Here is a 26,418-nt window from a genome sequence, read left to right as displayed (position 1 = left end):
CAAAACCTTCTTGACACACAACTTAGCTTTTATAAAAGTATATTGTATACTATTATTTTTATTGTTTAACTATTATTGGAACAACATACACTTTCTAGAGTGGAACAAGGCCAGATGAGTCTTTACCATGTCAATGGAAATGAAGAAAAATAGGTAACATATTTACCTAAATAATGCATTTAGTTTTCAGCCAAATAACATCAAAGCACTGGACTAAAAAAACTGTAATTGTGTACAAATATCATGGAGATATTGCATAAAATAGGTAGAGGGACAGCTAAAACCAACTTTCCGATTTTGTTTACATTTACATTCTATATCGTTTTTGGTTTCAGTTGAAAGGAGCCACGGTAGGGTGGACGAAGAGCAACATGTGGCTCTGGAGCCACAGGTTACCCACCTCTGATATAAGAAGAGATCAGAGGTTTCTTGTATACTCAGTGTGGAAGAGTTGTTCGACATTTATTTTCTCGTATCATTTGGAGTGTCAGCTGTGGAAAACCACAGAGTACCTCTGTGGCCTGGTTCTCGATCTGCTCATAATGAAGACATTTTGGTGTCTTTTCTTTGCGAGATGAAACTTAGAGGTACGTTTGACCTGTTTCTAAAGGCGAAGGTGAAAAGGCTCACAACTGAGGGACTTCCTTTCAGATTTCCTTTTCTTTGAAAATTTCCTCCACGAAAAGCTGCCTCTGTCTGATTGTGTATTTTTTTTTCAGCCAAGGTAATCCAGGTGCATTAGCCTGCAGCTTTCTTGCCTGTTTATTAGTTATTCATTTCCATCAGCGCAAGTAGCCTGAAGCAATGTGATCTGCAACGTACTTAGTGTTCAGGTGTTCAGCAGCTGAACTGCATCAACCTCCAACCCTCATGATGCCCAGAAGCGCAGCACCGTATTTCGCCATGGTTGATTTAATTTTCCTTATTTTAAATAGCACAGCAGACAGCAGAAAATGACATATTTGAAAGAATTCTCATATTTGTCTGTGGTGTTGATTAAAGGATCATTAAAAAGTCTGTTTAAAGAGAAAAAAAAGCTAATTCCAACTTCAAAAACAGTATTATATCTATCAAATGTAGTTGCATTTTTGGTAAAGATGTGGTAAAGATTTTTTAGCAACTTTAAATTGAAGTACAAAATATAAATTTCTCTGACTTCATTTGGCCATACTTTTATGCTTTAGAAACCCAATCGAATCTAGGCTTTTGTCTTTGTTTTCGAGAGAAAGTTGACTTTTCCATCAATATGCATCTGTGTGCATATCCCAAAAGGTTGTGGAGGCTGTGGCAGAAGATCGTGAAGAAACAGAAGCTATTCCAACACTGACAACAGCTGCCCACACTGCAAAGCACACAGAAAAAGGTAGGCGGCTGCCAACAAAAGTCTGACAAAAAAGGAGAATAACAAGAAAGCTTGAGTATGGAATAAGCGGTAGAAAATGACTGATATATATATATGTATATATATATATATATATATATATATATATATATATATATGTATACATACATACATGTATACATACACATACATATGTATATATGTATGTGTATGTATACATGTATGTATGTATACATATATATATATATATATATATATATATATATATATATATATATGTATACATACATACATGTATACATACACATACATATGTATATATGTATATGAAATATTAGCTGAGAGTAGAATATCTTCCAGAGACCGCTTCTTCCATAGTGGGTCACGGGGAAGCTGGTGCCTATCTCCAGCAGTCTATGGGCAAAAGGCTGGGTACACCATGGACAGGTCATATATATATATATATATATATATATATATATATATGTATACATACATACATGTATACATACACATACATATGTATATATGTATATGAAATATTAGCTGAGAGTAGAATATCCTCCAGAGACCGCTTCTTCCATAGTGGGTCACGGGGAAGCTGGTGCCTATCTCCAGCAGTCTATGGGCAAAAGGCTGGGTACACCATGGACAGGTCATATATATATATATATATATATATATATATATATATATATATTTATATGTATATGTATACATATATACATATGTATGTGTATGTATACATGTATGTATGTATACATATATATATATATATATGTATACATATATATATATACATGTATGTATGTATGTATGTATGTATGTATATATACATATATATATATATACATACATGTATACATACACATACATATGTATATATGTATACATATACATATAAATATATATATATATATATATATATATATATATATATATATTTATATATATATATATATATATATATATATATATATATATATATGACCTGTCCATGGTGTACCCAGCCTTTTGCCCATAGACTCCTGGAGATAGGCACCAGCTTCCCCGTGACCCACTATGGAAGAAGCGGTCTCCGGAGGATATTCTACTCTCAGCTAATATTTCATTCTGTCGTCCCTGCTTTCTAGTTAAACTGGATGATCCTATCACAAATTATATTAGGGGTGTTAAAATGTATCAAGTTCACAAAATGAGAACATCCAAGATGTTTAGTTCATAAAACAAGACAAGGATTTAGCAACATATTTGGAAAAGTGAAGAATGTTCAAGAATATCAGTATACAATAACTTAGGCCAGGTTTGACAGGTTTTAAACTAAATAACTTCCAAGATGGTTCTCATGCCAAAAAAGGGAGAATAATGTTCTCATTTTGTGTTTTTTATGCAAATAGGGAGAGTTTTCATACATAGAATCAGTCAGACCAGTCTAAGTATCTAAGTAACTATGGTCTTTATTATGTAGAACTCTGAAAACAGGCCCACTGTAGCTGAGAGTGACAAGCATCAAAAAAGTGGGAGAAGGTTAGGAACAAATGACAGAAACCTCCAGGACTGTTTTAGGAAACAGTAATGCGTTTATTGCTCTTGCTATACAACTGACTTACAAAGGAATGAAATGTAAAAAAGCCCCTTCGTTCCACATCTGCCTTGGAGATACTCTGTCAGTACTGAGCAACTCGGTCACAGAGATGCTGATGCTGTATGAGAGGCAATAGTGCTGACTGGATATTATAATTCAGGCTAATTAAGTTTTCATTAAAACACTCTGATCTTTTTCTTTTATTTTCCTTCAATGTTTGATGTCACTTCATAAATATCTGCTGTTTTCACCATTCAGTACGGAACAAATATGTAAACAAGTCATTATTATTTTCCATTATTCTCTTCTTCTGTTCAATGTTTAGCTCATTTCTTCGGTTCCTATGAATTTTTTGTTGTTTATGTGAGGTATATATGTATACTAAGTAAATACACCACTCTATTCCAGGCAATTTAGTTTTCTTAAAGCATAGAATAAAACATATACATCTAAATCATGGTTACAGCTTAGCCTAAAATTATTCATGCCCTTGGCAGGTTTTTATCAAAAGTATTTAAAAAAACCAATCACAGGTATGGAACCACAACTCCACTTATACCTTTGTTTCTCCTGTCTGAAAGTAAAGGGGACACAGCTATCTTTGTAAGTATGCTAATCTGTCTTCAACAGATATTAGGATGGATAGTATGTACAGTTATCAAGCATACAAAACAGTTTAGACATAAATTGTCAGTCGCAGCTGCATTATATTAAAACACGTTAGATATTCTCACCATCGACACAGGAGGGTTTGTTGCGTGTCGTCCCGGCGACTTTCCCGGGCAAGCAGGAGCATTTGACCGTCTGCGATCGCTCCTCAATGCGGTTCTTGTTGCAGCATCTGTGAGCAGCAATCACCTCACAAGTCCCCCCCTCTAAAGAGACATAAACAGAGAACGTGGTCAGTAAATATGAGTTATATTTATTTACAGTTTACTAATACATTTTAAAAGCAACTTCCCAAGCAAGCAGCCATGATGTGAACAGCGGTGCCTTTGGGGGGTTGGAGGGCTAACAGTGGCCACCCCAGTGACAACCCCCACCCTCATCGCCTGCCCCTAGTAGGCTGTTAGTTCAATGACAGAAGGTGAGCTGTCCACACATCAGCGAACCTGCCTTTTCCGATTACTAGTGAATGCAGCGATAAAGGATAACTAGAATTTGCTATGCTTATGCGTTTTAATTCACTTCTATATACTTGTAGGATAATGAACCACTGTTCTGTCTGTTTAAATTGTCAGCGTCTAAGCTGTTGGCCCGGTAACACAGACAGAACAGTGACACAGTTGATGTCACATGATGTGAACAGTGACAACCCCCGCCCTGTCCACATATCGCTGATGTGTGGACAGCTCACCTTCTGTCATTAAACTAACAGCCTACTAGGTGAGCAGGGTGAGCTCGGTAATCTGTAAAAGGCAGAGTTCCTCGTGCACTGCAGGGGGCTGCAGCAGGTTCCCATCCAGCTTGTGACTTGAAATAATTTAAAGTTCTGAAGGCAGGACTGTGCTGCAGTTTTCGAGCTCGATATTACAGGCGCGGCTGGTTTGTGAGTAATATTAAGAACAGATGCAAACAAAGCAGTTAGAATCATCAGACGGTTGGATAAAATTGTATAAGATTGGATAAAATTTATGTAGTGTCTTTGAGTGGTTATGTACACTGTTCTATAATAATTTGTTAATTAGGTTTGTTGTTCTTGACATTTTCTGTTAGTTCTTTTTACTTAATAGGAGATATGGCTAGAGTTTTTACCTAGAGTTGGTCATTTTTATTAGTTGCCTTTTTTTATTTGATCTCCACATTATAAATGATTGAAACACAGGACTGCAGTAATGATAAAACTGTACATTTCATTTGTTACCAAATATAGTTCAGGCTACAAATAAAGCCCTTTGGGCCTATTAATTAGGCTTACAAGACAGCATGCAGACCATTGTAGCTGAGAGCAATATTCCATGTAATCTACCAATATAGGAAGTTGTGATTACATTGAATTACATATAATTTGTGTTTTACTTGTGTATTCTTTTTTGTAGAACCACAAACCCTCATACCTGCATCCCTGAATCTGTTTATTAAAGAAACCGGTAAAAAATCACCTGGTCTGATCATTGACTTGGGGGTCATGCAGGCATTTAAACAGTGCACACACTGCAATCGCCACTATTGTAAACAGGTCATTAATCTTTTAAATCACCATTACAGTTAATGCATTCAGTTATGTTTAGCGCCTTGTTTATCAAACACTGAATGACCATCCATATATGTTTATTCTGTAGTATTTATGGTCCTGGAAAGTGTTCTGGAGATGCAAGGATTATCCCAGATGCTCTGAAAAGGAGAAATAAATATCTTCATCTGTCACAGTGTTATGATTCTGGCACGTTTGCTCTACCCTGTCTACCTGGCTGCAATCAGCAGATTAGATTGGTGGCTGCTGCAATGTAGTGCAATCTGTGGAATGCCAAGCACCTGTGTCTTCCCTGATATATACTGACTCTGACAAGCAGACGGTGCCAGATTTTTGAAAGCCATTGTGAGTAGATATCCTGCGTTCCTTCCTGTCTGATCGTTGTTCTTGACCTCTGCCTGCCCCTTGCCCCTTGCCTGACGCCTCTTGTTCCTATCTTTGACCCTGTTTCTGTCCTTGGATTATTGAGCCAGCCTAGCCCTCAGATTATTCAGCCTGGAGTCACTTCTTACCTGTGCTGTGGAGATCACCGCCTGCCGCCCACTGAGGTTTCCCCTCTGGGTTTCAAGTTCCACTCAAGACAAAAGCAGGTTAGTGACTTTTCTGATCCCTGCAAAATCTGGAGAGACTACAAGTCACTAATCCCTCTTTCTGCCTCAGTGATTCCTGGAAGCTGTGAGGAGTGTTACCTGTGTGACGTTTTCCTGTGGCTGAATAAACCTTTTAAACTTTCAGTACTGTGTCTGGCTGAATCTTGGGTCCGCCTTTTTCTGATTCATAGCACACTCTTTTCTGTGTCTTTTTTTTTTTTTTTATGTGAAGGGCTTCTACAAGTAGGCTGTGCAACTATAAATGCTCTTCAGTCTAAAATATAAATTTGTAAAAACAACAAACAAATAGGCTACGATGTTCTTTTTTTGTAGTTCCTATTATATAGTAACAATGCAACATCACAACATTTTTCTAAGTCAATCATTGGTTTTGATTTTGGTGTGCCACCTTGAGAGTTTTAAAGGCCCCATGTGGCCCCCCCGTGGAACATTTCAGGGGACGCCACCGAATGTGAATGAGACTGGAGTTTAGTTAAAGTCAGTTACTGCTCATTATATTATGTCAGCTTAGCAGCAGTACAATCATGAGGCACTTACACTGTAAGCATGTGTAACAAATTGGCCCTCAAGGAATCTCAATTATGTCATCAAATTGCCTCCCACTCAGGGCTGGCTGTCCCCACTTTATACCGATCAGCTCATGATGACTCTCATGAAGAACATTACACACTGTATTTTGTGTGTCCATTTCTCAATTTTAATCTGCTTGCATATGTTATCAATATAGTCAAAAATTCTTGCAAAAGCATTCACACTTTAACTTTTCCACGTCACGTTATAACATGTATAAAGCTCTGTGTGTTTTTATTGGCTTCCTTTTTAGCACTTTTCCATGTTCGTCTGAATTGTAGAGCAAGCCAAATTTGTCAACATATTCTTCCATGTGAGCTGTGGATCTCTGCAGCTCCTTCTGAGTTACTATGGACCTCTTGGACTTTTCTCTGATTACTGGTCTTTTTGCCCACCCTGTTAATTTAGGTGGAAGGCCATGTCCTGGTGTCTTTGCAGTTGCATAGAACATATCAATGCGTGGATGTGCCATAATCTTTTCCAGATGACTAAAAGCCTTCCCTTGCCTTTGAAGTTGTGCCATATCCTTCGCATTTCAGAAATTGGTCTGTATTGGAAAAACTTAAATAAGTTATCATTGTTTAGTTTAAACAAGGGTTATGTTTTAAGTTCTATTCTAGTGAAGATGATTCCTGTGATTGTTTTTTAGTGTGTAAAAGGGAGTGGAGAGGTAAGGAATGTGGTCTGGAGTGGATCAATCTCTGGACATGACATGCTTATACCATATATGGGAATGACCACTCTTCTAAGTTGAAATCTCTGTAAGAATTGGCTGAACCAATTCCCACTTTTTACTTGTAAGAATGTGAGTTGTAAATAAAAGGATGGTGCAAGGCCTTCTCCCGGTGTGTGAGAAGAAAGTCGCTGTTTAGCAAAGGACTGGCACTCACCCTTGCAAGTCAAACTTACTTGGTTAATCTTGTGTCTTATTTGGCACTGATCTGTAATTATCAGCTTTTTAACTCTAACATTTCTTAGGTCCTTCGAGCCGGAGCACTGGAAATCTGCTGCCAGGGGCCCAGCGGTGCGTGTGGGGTTCCAGTCTGCGCAGCCTCCAGAACGTCTGGAGAACAAAAATCCTGCACAGTGAATTCTGTGTTGGTAACCGCCGAATCGGCTGAGGGGCACCAGGAAGGAGGATCAACGCATTTCGACAGACAGTGTGAACGAACGCACAAGTAAGACGGAACCAACTAAGTATATTAGAAAAATAAGAATAAATAGGAGTTTTGAGTTTAGAGGTACTCGTAATTTCCCCTAAGGAGATTCAAAAGCAAACCAACTCCATAGAAAAATAAGAATAAATAGGAGTTTTGAGTTTAGAGGTACTCGTAATTTCCCCTAAGGAGATTCAAAAGCAAACCAACTCCATAGAAAAATAAGAATAAATAGGAGTTTTTGAGTTTAGAGGTACTCGTAATTTCCCCTAAGGAGATTCAAAAGCAAACCAACTCCATAGAAAAATAAGAATAAATAGGAGTTTTGAGTTTAGAGGTACTCGTAATTTCCCCTAAGGAGATTCAAAAGCAAACCAACTCCATAGAAAAATAAGAATAAATAGGAGTTTTTGAGTTTAGAGGTACTCGTAATTTCCCTTAAGGAGATTCAAAAGCAAACCAACTCCATAGAAAAATAAGAATAAATAGGAGTTTTTGAGTTTAGAGGTACTCGTAATTTCCCTTAAGGAGATTCAAAAGCAAACCAACTAAATGGAAAAATTCTGAGTTAAAAAAGAAAAGCGCGTAAAACACATAAAACCTAGTCTAGGTGATTTAGGCCTATAAGTGATTGTGTGTTGGTGCATGTATTTGTGTGTCTGCAGAATCATACGGCACTCTCAGTGAGACAACCCGAAACCTTGCTGGTGTTAACATAAAGTTGTTGACAGCTGAGGTGTTGTAAGGAATTCGTATTAGGTGCCATCATATCTCAGTCTAAAACCCCTACATTCTCCGAGAGTAGAACTCCGGATCAAAACTAGATTTTGATCTAGAAGCCTGTTTTCCGGGAAATGTTGGGGGCCCGTTGAGGATTTCTGTTTGATTCGATGGTACAAGATATGTATAATAAATGTACCTCTATTATATATATATATATATATATATATATATATATATAAAAAAGAAAAGAGCGGAGACTGAATAATAATAAACTAGAGTAAATAGGATAAAAGCATATACAGGTCCTTCTCAAAATATTAGCATATTGTGATGAAGTTCATTATTTTCCATAATGTCATGATGAAAATTTAACATTCATATATTTTAGATTCATTGCACACTAACTGAAATATTTCAGGTCTTTTATTGTCTTAATACAGATGATTGTGGCATACAGCTCATGAAAACCCAAAATTCCTATCTCACAAAATTAGCATATTTTATCCGACCAATATAAGAAAAGTGTTTTTAATACAAAAAACGTCAACCTTCAAATAATCATGTACAGTTATGCACTCAATACTTGGTCAGGAATCTTTTGGCAGAAATGACTGCTTCAATGCGGCGTGGCATGGAGGCAATCAGCCTGTGGCACTGCTGAGGTCTTATGGAGGCCCAGGATGCTTCGATAGCGGCCTTTAGCTCATCCAGAGTGTTGGGTCTTGAGTCTCTCAACGTTCTCTTCACAATATCCCACAGATTCTCTATGGGGTTCAGGTCAGGAGAGTTGGCAGGCCAATTGAGCACAGTGATACCATGGTCAGTAAACCATTTACCAGTGGTTTTGGCACTGTGAGCAGGTGCCAGGTCGTGCTGAAAAATGAAATCTTCATCTCCATAAAGCTTTTCAGCAGATGGAAGCATGAAGTGCTCCAGAATCTCCTGATAGCTAGCTGCATTGACCCTGCCCTTGATAAAACACAGTGGACCAACACCAGCAGATGACACGGCACCCCAGACCATCACTGACTGTGGGTACTTGACACTGGACTTCTGGCATTTTGGCATTTCCTTCTCCCCAGTCTTCCTCCAGACTCTGGCACCTTGATTTCTGAATGACATGCAGAATTTGCTTTCATCCGAAAAAAGTACTTTGGACCACTGAGCAACAGTCCAGTGCTGCTTCTCTGTAGCCCAGGTCAGGCGCTTCTGCCGCTGTTTCTGGTTCAAAAGTGGCTTGACCTGGGGAATGCGGCACCTGTAGCCCATTTCCTGCACACGCCTGTGCACGGTGGCTCTGGATGTTTCTACTCCAGACTCAGTCCACTGCTTCCGCAGGTCCCCCAAGGTCTGGAATCGGCCCTTCTCCACAATCTTCCTCAGGGTCCGGTCACCTCTTCTCGTTGTGCAGCGTTTTCTGCCACACTTTTTCCTTCCCACAGACTTCCCACTGAGGTGCCTTGATACAGCACTCTGGGAACAGCCTATTCGTTCAGAAATTTCTTTCTGTGTCTTACCCTCTTGCTTGAGGGTGTCAATAGTGGCCTTCTGGACAGCAGTCAGGTCGGCAGTCTTACCCATGATTGGGGATTTGAGTGATGAACCAGGCTGGGAGTTTTAAAGGCCTCAGGAATCTTTTGCAGGTGTTTAGAGTTAACTCGTTGATTCAGATGATTAGGTTCATAGCTCGTTTAGAGACCCTTTTAATGATATGCTAATTTTGTGAGATAGGAATTTTGGGTTTTCATGAGCTGTATGCCACAATCATCTGTATTAAGACAATAAAAGACCTGAAATATTTCAGTTAGTGTGCAATGAATCTAAAATATATGAATGTTAAATTTACATCATGACATTATGGAAAATAATGAACTTTATCACAATATGCTAATATTTTGAGAAGGACCTGTATAATAAAGGAAAGAGAATCAAATAAATAGTGCTAATATAAATTAATAGAAGTAGAAGTCAGTTCTTAACAATAGTTTTTAATAGATAAAAAAAATAAAAATAAAAAATAAAAAAATTATAATAAAATAAACAGAAAACTCTTAAAATGGGGAACTGTGTCCAGAAGCAGCCCTCGTTAGAAGGAGATGCAAAGTTTATGCACTCTAAAGATCCAGATACAGTTAAAAATCTTGCTAAATGGCAGAAAGATTATGATTTTAAAGGACATCTTTCGGTTCCTGCTTGTACCCATTTGGCACAGATTACAACAAAGATAAACTTAGGAAAAGGAAAAAACTCAGCCAAGAATCAATAAGGGCAAAAAATTGGCTTGGTGAAGCTTATAAAAGAAAGACAGGGAACGATAAAAAGAGCAAGGAGATTTATATAGCAGTTGCCAGACAAGAAGATAATGACACTTGTGTAGTAAGGGGGAGGGGCAGGCAGCCACAGCCCCAGCCTGGTGCTGCAGCTGCGATAGTGCCTGAACCCTCAGCGCCAGTGGGAGAAATAACTGAAGAGGCATCACCATATTCACCATCAGTTTTTCCGACTTCACAAACTATGAGAGAGGGATCCCCAAATTTAATAACCAGCTCATAAACATAATATTGATCTACCCACCTGCTCAGTTAGCAGTTGGCAGAACTGGGCAGTGCATGCTGAAAAGGTGGTCATTGGAAAGAAAAAACAAGCCCCTACTGATACCTTCTATGCGGAAGATGAGATACTAATAATTTCACCTACTGCAATGTTTAATTCAATTCAATTCAAAAATACTTTATTAATCCCAAAGGGAAATTAAATAATGATCTGATTGAATATGTAAAACAACTGACTAATATAATAATGCAGTTTTTCAACAGGTGATGATCATCCAGGAGGAATGCAGTGTTCCTGGGAAATGCAGTTCATTTATTAACAATAAATTTTTCTTCAACATGTGGAAGCTGGAGAAATAACATCACACTGTGTGGAAGTTTTGTTGACTAATCATTGGTTGGATCCATGAGACATTATGTGCACAGACCAAATGAACAAAAACGACCCAAGACCAAATGACCAGAGTTCTAACTGACTAATGAACCTCACTGACATGACAATGATAACGTGACACTTCTCCAGACTGGACAGACCCAAAAGACAACACCTTCAAGGTGGACCCCACAAACACCACCTTATTGATCCTTGGTGGATAAAAAAGAATTGAAGCATTCAAAGCAAACCTAGTGAAAACTAAAGGCGATATGAGAAAACAATGTGCATTTTAAAAATATAAAAAGAAAATTATATGGGAATTTTTGTAAATGAAATTGCTCTGATAGAGAAGTAACTAAGTAAATTTGTTTGTACAGCACATTGCAGACAGGGCAATTCAAGGTGCTTTACATTATAAAAATACAAACTCCTAAAAACCATCAAGTGGATGTTCATGACAGCCATGAGGGAAAAGTTGTCAGTGTGTGAATGTGTATGAATGGGAATGATTGATTTCATTAAAGAGCGTCTTTGAGGGACCTTAAAAGCGCTAATAAAGGCCTGATGTTCTAATGATCATTTGCCAAACATTTACCTCAATAAGGTTTTCAGAATTTTTCCAAAATCATCTCACGATAGTAAAGGTTCTACCTGAATTGAAATACTGATAAACATAAGAAAGCTCATAGACCTGTCTTTAATTTTGTCGAAATGTTTGGACTTTTTCAAGTCAAATTCAGAATGATCAAATTAGATTTAAAATTTAACACAAGATGAAATGCTCCTTAAAAAAATTACTGGACAGAATTACTATTCCTGAAATTGAGAAAACTTTAGTTAATTGAAATAAACTTTAGTTACTTGAAATAAATACAAAGTGTAATTAAAAAGGTAAGAGCTATAGATCACTGAAACTGTACAGGTGTGTTTATAAAACTGGGTAAGACAAACTAAGATTATAAGACATAACATGCCCTTCATTTTTGTGTTAATCAATTTTATTAAGCCTTCTAAACTGATGAGGAGTGAGTTTTTCAGAACTAATGAAACTCAAAGTAAACCAAGCATTATTAAAAAATAGCAACTAACAGAAATAGCGACCTCACTTTTAAATATAATGAGGACTTACTGCATTTAATAAAAATAGATTAGAATAGATGTATCTAAATAAAGCTAAATTGGAATAGATTATTCAGAGCTGTTATAACCTTGCTGATGAATACCAAAAAAAAAAAATAAAGAATTTGTTATTGAACCAAATGATTAAAAAAGAGCAACATAATCATGGCCAAAGAGAAACATTTGCAGGAAAGATCAAATTAAATATTATTTAGCCATGTCTATCATGACACCATACAGGTTTTATTAACATCTTGGACAGCACATATTATGTATGGAAATAAATAAAAATAAAGGTATAATTGGTAGCACAATGGAAGAAACACAAAGAAAGTGGGTTGAATGTTTAGATATAGTAAAACTTAATATGAGGATAACCCCATCAGCTCAGGGTGGATTAACACCTTTTGAAATAATACATGGCAGACTTTATTATATTCCAGATCTCCAAAAAGACCTAAAAGATCCACAACAAGAGGCAACGTTAGCAGATTACATGATGAAGGCATTACAGTTTAGAGACATACAAAATGCTAATAATCTGCCAAATGATGTTTCTGAAGCCCCACAGGTTCCTGGTGATGTGAAAGAAGGTGACTGGGTGCTGATTAAGACCATTAAGAAGAAAATGTGGTCTGATCCAAAGTGGGAGGGTCCGTCTCAATGTCAGTGAAGAAACCAACACTCTTTCCTAGCATTTAGGGGGGAGAGAGAGACTGATAGGTAAATTTAAAGGAAATATGTTGTTGAAACATTTAATTTGAACATAAACTTATGCAATAGATAGATTTCACTGGATGTGTAGAACTGCCATTTATTTGCAGTTGCCTCTAAGTTGGAGTGGTGTATGTGCACCTGTATATGTCACTGATCACACTTATGTCATTTCAGTTCAACCTTCCCTGAATAGGAGTAAGAGGGAACTCATCCGTGTGAAGCCACATGACGTTGTGTGGGGATAAGATGTTCCTGACAAATTTTAAGCATAGATCAACAGGAAATAAGACTTTGCTAAGTTTATTCCCATGGTTGGGAGTAGGAAAGAACATGCTTAGATTAGAAACTATAGATTATCGACTGGGACTGTTTGTTAATGCAACCACAAAAGCTCTTACAGGACTGTCCACAGAAGTCACAGCTCTTCGAACCATGGTGTTGCAGAACAGGATGTTGTTGGACCTGCTAACGGCCTCATTTGGAGTTTGCGCTCTCATGAACGAGACCTGCTGCACCTAAATCCCTGATAAAAACCAAAGGTGAAGATGGACACACAATGAGCGATGCTATACGCAAATTAAATGAAATTAAAAAGGGTGTGCAGCAGGATGTCCATCCCGGCTGAGGAAGCCTTTCTTCATGGCTTACTTCTGGACCGTGGTGGCAACTGCTTTTGAAAATCATAACCCCTGTCATTGCTGTGTTATTGTTGTTTTTTACTGTGTGTTATTCCATGTTTTAGAGCAATGATATTAAGGATGGTTGGAGGAATTGTTGATACATTGTTGTCGCAGGATTACCAACTTCTTGATGAGGACCAGAACTATGATGACACTTTGGAAGAGAAGTCACTAAACTTAACAATAGTTTACTGTTTAATGAGGTGTATGTATAAAGCTTTTGGAAGTGTATACATGAATGTGTTATTTAAACTAATCAATAATAAAGAGGAGGGAATTGTTGGAAAAATTTATATAACTTATCATTGTTTAGTTTAAACAAGGGTTATGTTTTAAGTTCTATTCTAGTGAAGATGATTCCTGTGATTGTTTTTTAATGTGTAAAAGGGAGTGGAGAGTTAAGGAATGTGGTCTGGAGTGGATCAATCTCTGGACATGACATTCTTATACCATATATGGGAATGACCACTCTTCTAAGTTGAAATCTCTGTAAGAATTGGCTGAACCAATTCCTGCTTTTTACTTGTAAGAATGTGAGTTGTAAATAAAAGGCTGGTGCAAGGCCTTCTCCCGGTGTGTGAGAAGGTGTTTAGCAAATGACTGGTTCTCACCCTTGTAAGTCAAACTTACTTGGTTCATCTTGTCTTATTTTGCACTGATCTGTAATTATCAGCTTTTTAACTCTAACAATCTGTAAGATGTTCAAAGCTTGGGATTTTGTTATATTACCATACCGTGCTTTAACTTTCTCCAAAAGTCTGTCTCTCACCTATTTACTGAAGTCCTTGGTTTTCACGATGCTGTTTCCACTAATATTCTCTAACAAACCACTGAGGCCTTCACAGAAACCTGGATTTATACTGAGATTAAATAAAATAAAATGATGCTCGGTTCACTAATTAGGTAACTTTTGAAGGCAACTTGTTACACTGGATTTAATTTAGTGGTTATAGTTAGATGTACTGCTTTGTGTCAGCCTATTATATAAAACCCAACTAAAACCCTTTGAAATTTGTAGTTACCACATCAAGTATGGGGTATTGATACTGTTAACATAACCTGTATGCGACTAATTTGTCTTAACAGTCAGCACCACATAGCCATGAGGACTTCGAAAGTCGACCCATTGGGCTATTGCAACCGTGATACGCAATCTCAGGCTGCGCCACACTAAAACATTAACTCCAAAGCATAGTTGACAGTCAGAGCAAATATTGTACAATCTGCCTCAGACAAAGGAGGGCGTCAAACAAATTCAACCAGAGAAGGTGATATGCAGCAGTGGCACTAGTGGGTCAAAATAACAATAGGGAGGATTACCCATGGGAGGGTGCTGGGTGATGGAGCTGAGAGACACCCTGAAATAAGTGAGAAAGAACTAAAAGACAAGGTGTGTCTTCTTGCCAGGGACTGGCTATGCTAGTGAGTAATGAGGTAGCCACTGGAAGTGCCCCCTACACACAATTATAAAGCATGGGTCTAAAGCAGCCAGCAGAGCTGGAGGAGAAAGGCCCTTCATCAATGCTTTCCCCTTTCCTACATGCCCCAGGAAAATCTCTTTATCTTTCTATGACAGCCACTGTAACATACAGCAGCATCCAGCAATTAAAACTGGAGCTCATCCCAGGACGGGAGATCAGATAGGAAAGAACAGTTTAATATATCCTACTCAATATACAGACTGGAAAACAGAACGGAAAATAAGACCCATGCCTAATCTGCTCAGTACATTATTTTACTTGAATATATAACATTTTAAAGACAATTTCCTGCGGCAAAAGAAAGAAGCATTTACTTTTGTTTGTTTTTCTCTGTCCAAACAGATGTGCAAATATTTAAAATGACTTTGGTCATGAATTACAGAACTGATCACCAGGTAGTCTAGACAAGTTTGGAAACAGTTTTCTTCTTCCATTTTCATCAATGTCTGTCTTGGCAAGACCAAAGTCTAAATAGTTCCGGATTAGAAGACAAACATTTCCAGTCCTGCCGGACCCAGTTGTTGTGCCGCATTAGAGTCACTATCTCAGCCCTGTTGTTAGATGTTTCTGGGCAGGAAGAAGCAGAACATGGAAAACACAGGAATGTGGTTTCTGACCAACAGACCCCACATACTTGTCTTTGACTTCTTTAAATTTCAGTTAAATTTGAAACAATTGCTCTATAGAAAATCTTAGTCAAGTGATAATGAAATATGGTGAGAAAGATGTTGCTCTGAAAGGAAGCTCTTTTAAAATTTGGCCAATTTGAGCACATAGAATAAATCACACAGACCAATAAAAATTGTACAGTAAGGCTATAACACTGTACATTATGCAATAATCACAAAAGCTGCTCCTAAAAGTTGGTTGGTTTCCTATTTTATTAAGTGTGGCACAATAATATTGAATCAGTATACAATGTAAGGGGGGCCACAAAGTGTTCATGAAGATCACTGTCTTGGCCTAAAACCACAGAGTGGTCATTTCGATCCTTTGCTGTTTTTACATTTGTAGTTTTGCTACGTATCTGGGGACGAAATGGAGCTGCTTTCTACAGGACCTTTTGTACGAACCATGTGTCAGTTTGTATCCACCTCATGGACATTGATACCCTACCAATTTTATTTATAAAGCACTTTAAACACCCACAGGACCAAGGTGCTATACACAATCATAAATTGCAAATAATCAATCATAAAACAATAAACAAAGTGGGATATAAAAGTAGTAATAAAATAATGAAATAAAACATGGTGAGACAAAGTCAACATCTCAGATTGTGTCAAAAGCCAAGGAAAAGAAATGGCTCTTAAGAAAGGATTTAAAATCAGAAAGGATGAGGCCTGTCTAATGCCCAAGGCAAGGTCATTCCACAGCTTGGGAGCTGCTATAGAAGAACCACGCTCACCTCTGAGCTTGCGCTTTGTCTTTGGCAAAGTTAGGGCCGGGCAAGGCCATTAAGAGCTTTAAAAGCAAATAAAAGGATTTTAAAATGAATCCTAAAATGTACTGGCAACCAGTGCAAAGAGGCTAAAATAGGGGAAATATGATCACATTTTCTTGTACCTGTTAAGAGATGTGCAGCACCATTCTGTACCCTCTGAAGCTGGGAAATGCATGAGTCACTGACACCCTTATAGAGTGCTTTACAGTAATCTAGCCGTGTGGTTACAAAGGCATGGATTACTGTTTCAAAATGCTGATTTAAAAGGATAGGTTGTACTTTCGCTAGCTGCCTCAAGTGGAAAAATCTGGATTTTACAACATCTCTAATGTGGGTTTCCAAGTCCAGCATCCATTTTAACCCCTAAATTTGTAATAATAGGCCTGACATACTGGGCCAAGGAGCCAATATCAGTCAGGGAGTCATCACTGGAACTACAAAAAACCACCTCTGTCTTTTCTTCATTAAGTTTTAGGAAATTTAGGGCAATCCAGGCTTTCAAGTCTTCCAAGCATAAAAGCAGAGACTGAAGAGAGGTGGAGTCCATTTTCTTTAGCGGGACATAAATCTGCGTGTCATCCACATAACAATAAAAACAAATCCCATATTTCTTAAAAATAGAGCCAAGAGGGACAACATGAAGAGGAGAGGGCCCAAAACTGAGCCCTGCGGGACACCAAGGGATAGTGGAACAGAGGAGGACATGTGACCATCAAGACAGACACAGAAAGTATGCTTGGCCAAATAAGATTTAAACCAATCTAGAGCTGTATGACCAATGCCCACCTACTGTTCCAAATGAGAAAGTAAAATTCTGTGGTCAACTGTGTCAAAAGCAGCAGATAAATCTAACAGCACCAAGACAACACCAAAGTCAGTTGCTAAAAATATATCATTAAAAGCTTTTAGAAGAGCTGACTCTGTGCTGTGAAAATATTTAAAACCAGACTGCAAAACCTCTAAAATATTTTGTTCTTTCAGATATACCATTAGTTGATTATAGACATTAGTTGATTATAGACTTCTCATGGTAGTTTAGAGACAGGCCTATGGTTCACCAGAACAATAGGCCTATATTTATCTATAGGATATCTAATTTTTAATGGTGCCACTGATTCTAGAGCTGCTTTGCTGGTAGAATAAAGCTATTAGCTGAGATCCTCGGTTTTATTTCCCACAGTCTCTAGGATGGTGCAGTTCTGATTGTAAGCAGATGAAAAGTGACCAGCAGTAGAAGGGTTAAGAACACGACAGAGTAGAGCGGCAGTGCGAGGTTTTGCTTTAATACATGACAGCTTTATCTCAAATAAAACAGGCATGTGGTCTGATAATAATGGGTCACTAATCACTACGTTAAAAACTGGTGGACCATAAGATAAAACCAGATAAAAAGTGTGTCCATGCTCATGCGTAGGACGAGTCATAGACTGCACAAAATTAAAAGAGTCATTAACATTGAGAAATGACTGAGCCATAGGTAAAGTAGGACAAAACACATGAATATTAAAATCACCAACAATAAGACCTCTGTCATACTTTGGCATAATATTCGCCAAAAAAATCAGAAAAGTCATTTATGAAGTTTTTGTTGTACTTTGGTGGCCTATAGACGATCGCACACAGCACAGTGTGAGAGCTGCCAAGTTCAAATAGGCTAAGGTCAAAACTACTAAAAGAGGCTGGAAACATCTGTTACAGGTAAAACAACTTTTCAGTCATTATTCGTCCTCCTCGAACAGACATCCGTGGAGAATTAAAATAGCAGCAGTTCTGCGGTAAAAGTTCATTAAAAATGCTGGACTCACCTAAGCCTCTTGTCCATGATTGCATTATGCATAAGAAATCTAATCCTTGAGAGGAGAAGAAAACCTTAATGATGCAGATTTTATTTGCCAGTGACTTAGCATTTATCAAACCGATCCTGGCAGAGACCGGCGGGTCTACGCCTTCTGCTGCTGTCTGGGACTCCCTACACAGAGGCCGCAAGTTATGATGATTTATCCTGCGTCTACAGGGGCGAAGTGAGCAGGGACCACGGGGCTGGAACATTGCATTTTGGCCACCACCGACAGGTACCAGACAGGCATCCATGGGGTCCAATACACGTAATGGAAAACAGAGGTGAGGCACCAGCCTGTATATCTTGAAGGAGGCTGGTGAACAGCACCTTAAAGCGGCCTTTAATCTTACCAGCCGACTGCTGTGATTGCCACGGTGGCGGGCTCGCTTTCGATGGAAAGGTGGAGTCCAGACGCGACATAGGTGAGCTGGGATGCCCAATAACGAGGTCGAAGTTTTATGTCTAGTAAAGTTTCTCATTAATACATTTTCAGTAAAGGCTCCTCTGTCCGGCAAGGTTTGGCAATCATACACAATCAGAGAGTTGACATTTGTAATAAAGTTAAAAACAGGCAGCAGAAAGAAACAAAACAAGGGGAGTGTCAGACAGCAAGCCTCAAACACTGGCACATTCTTGAACAGATTTTAGGCCAATTCTGCCTGTCTGTTTCTATTCTGAAGATTACAGTTTTGGAGTCAGCGGTTACCTGGCATATCAAGAAATTTGGAGAATGTCAGCAGCTGTTCTGGCAATTGTGAGGCTGCCTGGGATGTGTGATGGGATCTTCAGGGCGATCAGCACTCTGAGATGTTACATGAACTGAATCACAGACTGGATGTGATCCTTACACAGGATCGCAGGCAGGTTGCGGTTCCTGGACTCAGGGGTGAAATGGGATAAATCTTGGAGAAAGATGTTCGCACGAATCTGGCGAAAGACCAGAAATTTGGCTGTTTGGATTCGCCATTGACAAGCACCAGTGAGACTCTCAAGGCTGACGGAAAATTAAGAGTCAGCCTATCCCAAATAATTATTGTTTTTCTGAATCTGGCTCCCCTGCATGGCCTTGATGGCTGGCTATCTTCAACTTCTCCTGGAAGTTATGTAAACATGACGCTCTGCTCCCTCTGCCCCCTCCCTTCCCTGAGGACATCTGTGGAGCTGCTCAGAATGGCCGGTTGATGAACATTCCAACATACCATCAAGGACAATGGTCTCTGTGACAGTGCTTCATGGACTTACTTGCACATACACACATGCTCAAGATGAACATATGCACCCCCTCACACTGCCTTCACCGATCTTGTCATGATGTTGTTTTGCATACGTGTTGCTTCTTTGTGCCGAGTTTGTTTGCAATCTCAAACTGTATCCTGCTAAGGACAAAGTGTGAAATGTCATTTTTTTTCCCCTCTACTTCCCTAATGTGGTCTCTTTTCTCATCTAGCAAGAGCAGCACCTGTGAGTGGGCAGCAAAGCCTCGGTGACCCCCCCCCTGTCTTGTGTCATAATGTATCTTTGGATGGGTTGTACTGGAATTCTAATTTCCTCTCGGGGATCAATAAAGTATCTTTGAATTGAATTGAATTAAATCTGACAAACACACACCTGCCACTCATTAGAATAAGTTGGACACCCCTTTGCCCTAATTATTTTTTCTTGGCATAGAGGTGTCTGTAAGAAGTATCAGAGATTTTGGTCCATACTGAAATAAAAGCATCATACAGTTGCTCGAGATTTGTTGGCTGTGCATCCATGATGCCAGTCTCTAGTTCCACCACATCACAAAGGTGCTCTATTAGATGGAGATCTGGTGGCAGTGGAGGCCATTGGATTACACTGAATTTTTTGTTATGTTCAAGAAACCAGCATGACATTGAAAGTTTTCATTTGGAAGTAGCCATAAGAAGGTGGATACACTGTCATTATAAAGTGATGGATATGGAGATGTGGAGAGGCTGCCAAAAAAACATCCCTCACACCATTAGAACCCCAAAACCATCTTGAACCCTTAATATAAAGCAGGATGTAGGGCTGTAGGTAAAGATTATTTTAGTAATCGAGTATTCTGTCAGTTTTTCTAACAATTATTCGAGTAATTAGATAAAATACTGGCACATTCTGCAGATTTTTCATTAATTACTTAAGCATATTTTATTAGTAATGGAAATACATAAAAGAGGGGTGCTGTGCATCACATAGCAGTAGAGTGCGTGACCCAAATACGGAGGCCTCAGTCACTGGCACAGCATCCTCGGTTTGAGTCCTGACCCCAGAGACCTATGCTGCATGTCTTCCCCCTCTCACCACCCCACTGCCTCCTTCGAAAGAATGACAAAAATAAAGGCCACTAATCCCACAAAAAAGAAATACAAGAAAGAGAAAATGTAAGTAAACAAATAATTTAATTTCTTTAACGCAATATATATGTATATGTTATTGCTTTAAATTAAATAAAATAGCATGTCTTTAGTGTAAACTAAAGACATGGTAAAAATTGTATTAACATCAAAATGTCAAAAGCTCAGCCCTTTCTGGTTGACTTAACATAAATACAGTGCTAGCTGCCTCTGCATTGAAAATGGTCACAAACAAAAAGCTGAATAAAGTGTCACCTGCAGATTGTAAGCAATTATTGTGGGCACAGTTGGCTGTGGCGTAGGGTCTGCATCATATTTGAACATTTTATAATTGCATTATTATTGGTAAATAGTGCCATAACAGAATCAGTTGCAGTAAATCCCCATTTTGCTAATTTCTCTTTTCCCCAGCTGTGCTTCCAACTCTCTTGGTGACCTTTAGGATTTTGCATATTGTAACCTGTGTCAGGTGTGGACATCTGGTGTAGTGAGATTCCGTCCAACAGGCTGGATTTTACAACTTCAGCCAAAATGTGAACTCATGACACTTGAAATAAACTAAGCTAACAATTATTGTATTTCAAACAATTCTTTGCAAAATAATATTGTGCTCATTAATATGACAATGATATTTTCAATTTATGTTGTAAAGCCATAGTTTTGTGCTTCATAGAGCTCATGTTTTGAATAATGTTTTGCTACATTCTGCTCGGAACCCCCCCCCCCCCCTAACTATTCCTAACACGCACACATACACACAAACCTATCAGTGTGTGTGTATATCAGCGGTGTAAGCTCCGGCCAGGTGGACATTAGGTGTGAACCATCTGGTATGTGAAGCAGAGTGCAGTGTAAATAGCTCCATGATTACTTTACTCAGTCTGTCACAAGAGCCACTTAAACAACAATAGCCACTTGAACTACACTTAATCCCATTCAGAACCCTGGGAGCTCAGAGTGTGGTAAATTACCTTCTGATTTATGCATTTTAATGTGTATGTTAGATATACTTAAGCATATGACATCATGCAATATTTCATAATAGATGTGTTTGGCTCAAGAATGCAAACGTGCGTGCATTCCAGTGTAGTACTGGACAAAAAACAACTTAAGACATGACTGCATTCATAATGGATGTAGTGCTTGGAACTTGTCAGGCAGCTAAGGGGGTTTAAACTAACTTGCTAAGATGGAGTGGGTGGCTGTGCATTCTAGCCTTTGGTGAGAGAAGGTGAAGGGCATCGATGGGACCATTGGCTGGTCATTTTTCACCCCATGTCCTGCAGTGACAGCAATCATTAAATGACTGGATGCGGTGATTACGTTTAAGGAAATCAATGCTTCATTGTTTTCGGCTTAGCCCAATGGCCAATTACAAGCCAGTAATGAGGGGGGGGTTGTAAATTGTGGAGATGAATGTAGGATTTAGCGATAGGAGTTTGAGAAAACAAGTTGTGCTTCATCATGAAATTATATTTGAGGTGTATAAGGATTTAGAACTGAGACATTTCATTTTTAAAACAGGTAAATACCAAATCTCCATAAACAGTATACAGTACTTTACAAAATATTCACACCTCTTGAACTTTTTTCACATTTTGTTACATTACAGCAACATATTTCACCACAGATGCTTTATCAGGATTTTAGCACATGGCTGCGAAGTGTAAGGAAAGGTTTCTATGGTTTTCACGTTATTTCTTTACTAATTTAAATCTGAAGTGTCCTATCATTATCATTCAGTCACCTTTTTGGCCTCCAAAACACTACGTGCAGTAGAAAATTAATAATGCAAATCACCCTGAACAAACCATCGCAATAGTGAAATATGATGGTGGGGGAATCCTGCTTTGGGACTTGTTTTCTTCACAAGGAATAAGGAAGCTTGTCAAAGTTTATGGGAAGATTGATGAACATGCTAATCCGGAACAAAATCTGTTAAAGCCTGCAAAAGACACTAAGGCGGTGGTTTGCCTTCCAGCAGGACAAAAGCCCGAAACACAAAGTCTGAGCTAGAATGGAAAGGTTCAGGTGTCAATCTAATTTAGTTTATATTATTTTTAAACAATTTCTTTTTTTAAATTGGCAAAAATAGTGCAAAGCTGTATGAGACAGACCCAAAATACCTCTACAACGTATTGAGACAGGAGGGCTGAGTATAAATGCATTTCAGATTTTCATTTCGATAAAATAAGACTTTTATGTGTCCTTTTCCTTCTATTTCAAAATGATGCACTAGTTTGTCTTGAACATTTCATAAAATCCCAATAAAATACATCAAAGTTTGTAGTAGGCAAGTTCCGAACAGTAGGCATGGGCCAGTTGTTGCTCTTAAGATGTACCACACTTTTAAAAAGTTATGTTTTTAAAACTATTAAAATGTGCCACCATCCTGCTCTTACAGTTTAAACTCCTCATAGTAAACTGCCAGAGAAAGTTCTGCTGCAACTAGAGTTGGGAACGGAGTCACCCCTCCCCTCCATGTTTTAGCACATTACTGCATTGCTAACTCTCATTTCTTGTGTTTACAAGAAAGACAGCGGGAAACTAAAGTTTGCCACCTATGACTGTAGTTCAGGTTGTTATTTTTAAGTTAAAATGCTAAATGCTAATATTCTGAGTTATACGCAGGCAAATGCTTCTAATAAATTCAGAGGGGTGTTAATTCCATATTTCACTGTAGTCTTCCAACGCTGTATACATCTATTTTAAAAAGTCTCTTAAGATGAACTACTGTTTTTTGCTGTCATTGGTGAAATGTTAATGACTTGTGACCAAAGTACCAATGGATTTTTCTTAATATAATTTTTTGCAATATGACTTATTCTTATTTTTAAATAATTGTCCTAAGCATATGAAATGACTGACTGTCAACACTCAGATGTGCTCTCAACAATACAAACATGTCATAGGATATATTATTGTACCTGCAATGAGCTGTATTTCAGCAACAGCAAAGTAATACTTTTTGCTTTTTTATTTTAAAAGAAATAATGTTATACATTTTTATTTTAAATCTCTGTAATGCTGTAAAACCATGTAATTTTTACACAGTGTCGTACAGTAAAAATGCGAGCCCATTACCACTAAAACAATATGAATACTTTTGCAAGGCACTGTATCTGTCATTGTTGCTGTAACGTAATGTAAATTGATCCATCTTTCAACAACAGAATGCTTAGTTATTACTATTTATTGGGAAGATTGATTAACCCATTGATGATATATATCTGACTTCTGAAATAACATGTGTTTATGCAGCAAGGATACTGTCTGTAATAACATTTCCTGATGGCGTTTTAATGGGTGGTTTTCAATAACCACATTTTGACCTGCAGGGGATTCAAAAGTTGAACACATTCATTTTGTTTTCTACACAGAGTAGGAAAAATCCACTGGGAAGAAAAAAAAAACCATATGTAAACAGTCTCCTATCACACTTTTTGCTGAAGTAGTCTGTAACATCTGTTACGCAGCCTGAAATTACTGCTGTCCTTGCTGATGAGGCTCTCAAAGTGATAGAAAAATGTTAACTGCTGGAGAAAATAAATTTTATTTCCTCCAAGAATCTGACATGAGTGCCAGTGATTTTGTGACTGATGGATAAATTACACACCTGAGAGGTTACAGGGTAGTCAGAAGTAGTTTGTAAGCTCCAAAAGTGTTTCTGCAAATCATAAAATCCAACATTTGAAAGGGTTGAGTAGAAGAAGGGGGGTATGAAGTGTTGTCATTGTCATAATCAGTCAATGCAGGCCAGTTTGCTTGTTTTCAAGCTGCATATAAAGTAAGTATGTTCTCATCAAAAAGTTTAACGCACAGCTGCTGACTGTTTTATTTCTGCACCTATATTCAAGGTCACAGCAGCATGTCAGATCTGCAGTACCTAAAGACTTCAAGTGCACAGGAATCAAAGTGACAGTTTTGTTTCATGACAAATAATGCTTACGAATAATTCCTTTTTGATCTCAGTGTGCTTGAAAATGTTTGAGAAGGGAAACTGCATGCACAAGTGACAGCATAAATACAACTGGGGAAATAAAAATAATTTAAAAACCTTAATTTTGATTTAACTTGAGAAACAACGACTTTAACATGTGCAGAGTGGCAAAGGGCAGGAATCACAGGCTGACCAGCTGCAATAATTTCTGCCAGAGTAGCAACAACAAAATTAGCTGGTGACTGGAATCATTAAACACGCCATATCTCAACATTTTAAAGTTACACTGACAGCAACACTATTCAGTGTGGGTATTATTACTGAGGGAACAGGATGCAGAGTTAGCTGTTTTTTGTATCAGTGCGATGTTTATAAATGAAGTCAAAAGAAGCACAAAAGCTCAACATACACTAAGCGGCCACTTTATTAGATACACAGTTTCAATTGCTTGTCAACACAAAATCAGCCATATACATGGGAGCAACTTAATGCCTTTGAACATCTAGACATTGTAAAAAATGACTTGATGGACTTGTAAAATATCATCACTAAGCACACAACATGTCAAACCTTGAAGCAGATGTGCTACAGCAGCAGAATACCACACTGTGCGCCTCATATCATTAAGAACATAAAACCAAGGCCACAACTACCCCAGGTTTAGCAAGACCGGTCACTAGCAGATTGGAGAGACATTGGTTACTTAGTGATTTCAGCTGCAATGTTCAGATGTTAGGATCAGAATTACTACGACATAAACAACTGGTCCAATTGTGTCTCAGTTTCTACTTGTTTATGGGCCTGTTGTCATTTCCCAGTCCCTCTGTGTAACTGACAGCTATCTACTGTCTAAGAACACCTAATTATCAATGTTCATCTCAGGTAGCAGCAGGAGCTGTGATTCCTATTGTCAGTGAAATAAATGCTGACGTATGAAATGTAGATTTGACACTAAGTTCTTATTTGCAAGGCAGGGTAACAGCTGAAGTTCAAATTGCTGCTCAAATTATACACATTTTGAAGACAAGTTGAGATGCTCACAATCATCCAAAGGTAATAAAGTTGCTTTGTACCATGAGCTGACGAAGTCACATCAAACCAGCATAAAGTTTCTGTGGAAAGCTTTTTTTCCAGTCAACCTTTCTTGCTCTGAAATCATGCATAATGGAAAAAATACCCTTTTTCTCATTTTTCTAATGTGCAGTTTCGGGCCTGATGAATTTCATGTTATTCAACAATTGTTGAAAATAAAAAAATTTCTGTTTGTTTTGATTGTTTTTTGTTTTTAAGACTTGAGTAACAGAAAAGGGAGGAAATTAATGATCCGCTTCAAGAGGCTTCAAAGTGGCTGCGAGCCAGCTGTCCCAATGCATATACGTTTAATGATGTTCGTCGGAATTTAGTTTTTCATTATTTAAACATCAAATCTGAACTTTATGAACACTCCCTCGATTACTTAGGATAATATTTAAACATGCTACAAAGCTCTGTCAAGTGGATTCCAAACGAGAGCCTCGGAGGCTGTGCCAGGGAACAACTTTTCAAGTCTTCTGGCAGCTGATAAGGTGTACATATTTTATTAGAAACTACACAACCCACATTTACACCTCAAATTCCTGCTCTTCCCTAGTAGTCCAAGTTAAAAAAAATATATAAAAATTGCTGCTTGTTTTTATGTATTCATAATGAAATGTCACTTCTATGATGATAAAAGGGAATCACAGAAC

General features: G+C 38.1%; 1 protein-coding gene across 18 annotated transcripts in view; it reads right to left on the bottom strand.

Annotated features, from left to right (window-relative positions):
• Positions 1-26,418, bottom strand: part of LOC124856821 (chemokine-like protein TAFA-1) — a 214,912-nt gene that overhangs the window by 33,344 nt on the left and 155,150 nt on the right. For 17 of the 18 annotated variants that reach the window (XM_047347691.1, XM_047347694.1, XM_047347695.1 and 14 more), the window contains exon 3: positions 3,662-3,802. In XM_047347691.1, coding sequence (XP_047203647.1) covers positions 3,662-3,802 — 141 coding nt within the window. Of the gene's footprint in view, positions 1-3,661; positions 3,803-3,888; positions 4,015-26,418 lie in introns of those variants that run through there. The other variant, XM_047347700.1, reaches the window with a different exon arrangement.

The sequence above is a fragment of the Girardinichthys multiradiatus genome, chromosome 20 (genome assembly GCF_021462225.1).
Source record: "Girardinichthys multiradiatus isolate DD_20200921_A chromosome 20, DD_fGirMul_XY1, whole genome shotgun sequence".
Classification (NCBI taxonomy): Eukaryota; Metazoa; Chordata; class Actinopteri; order Cyprinodontiformes; family Goodeidae; genus Girardinichthys; species Girardinichthys multiradiatus.
Note: the sequence above shows the minus strand (reverse complement) of the source record. Positions and strands in the feature narration are given on the sequence as shown.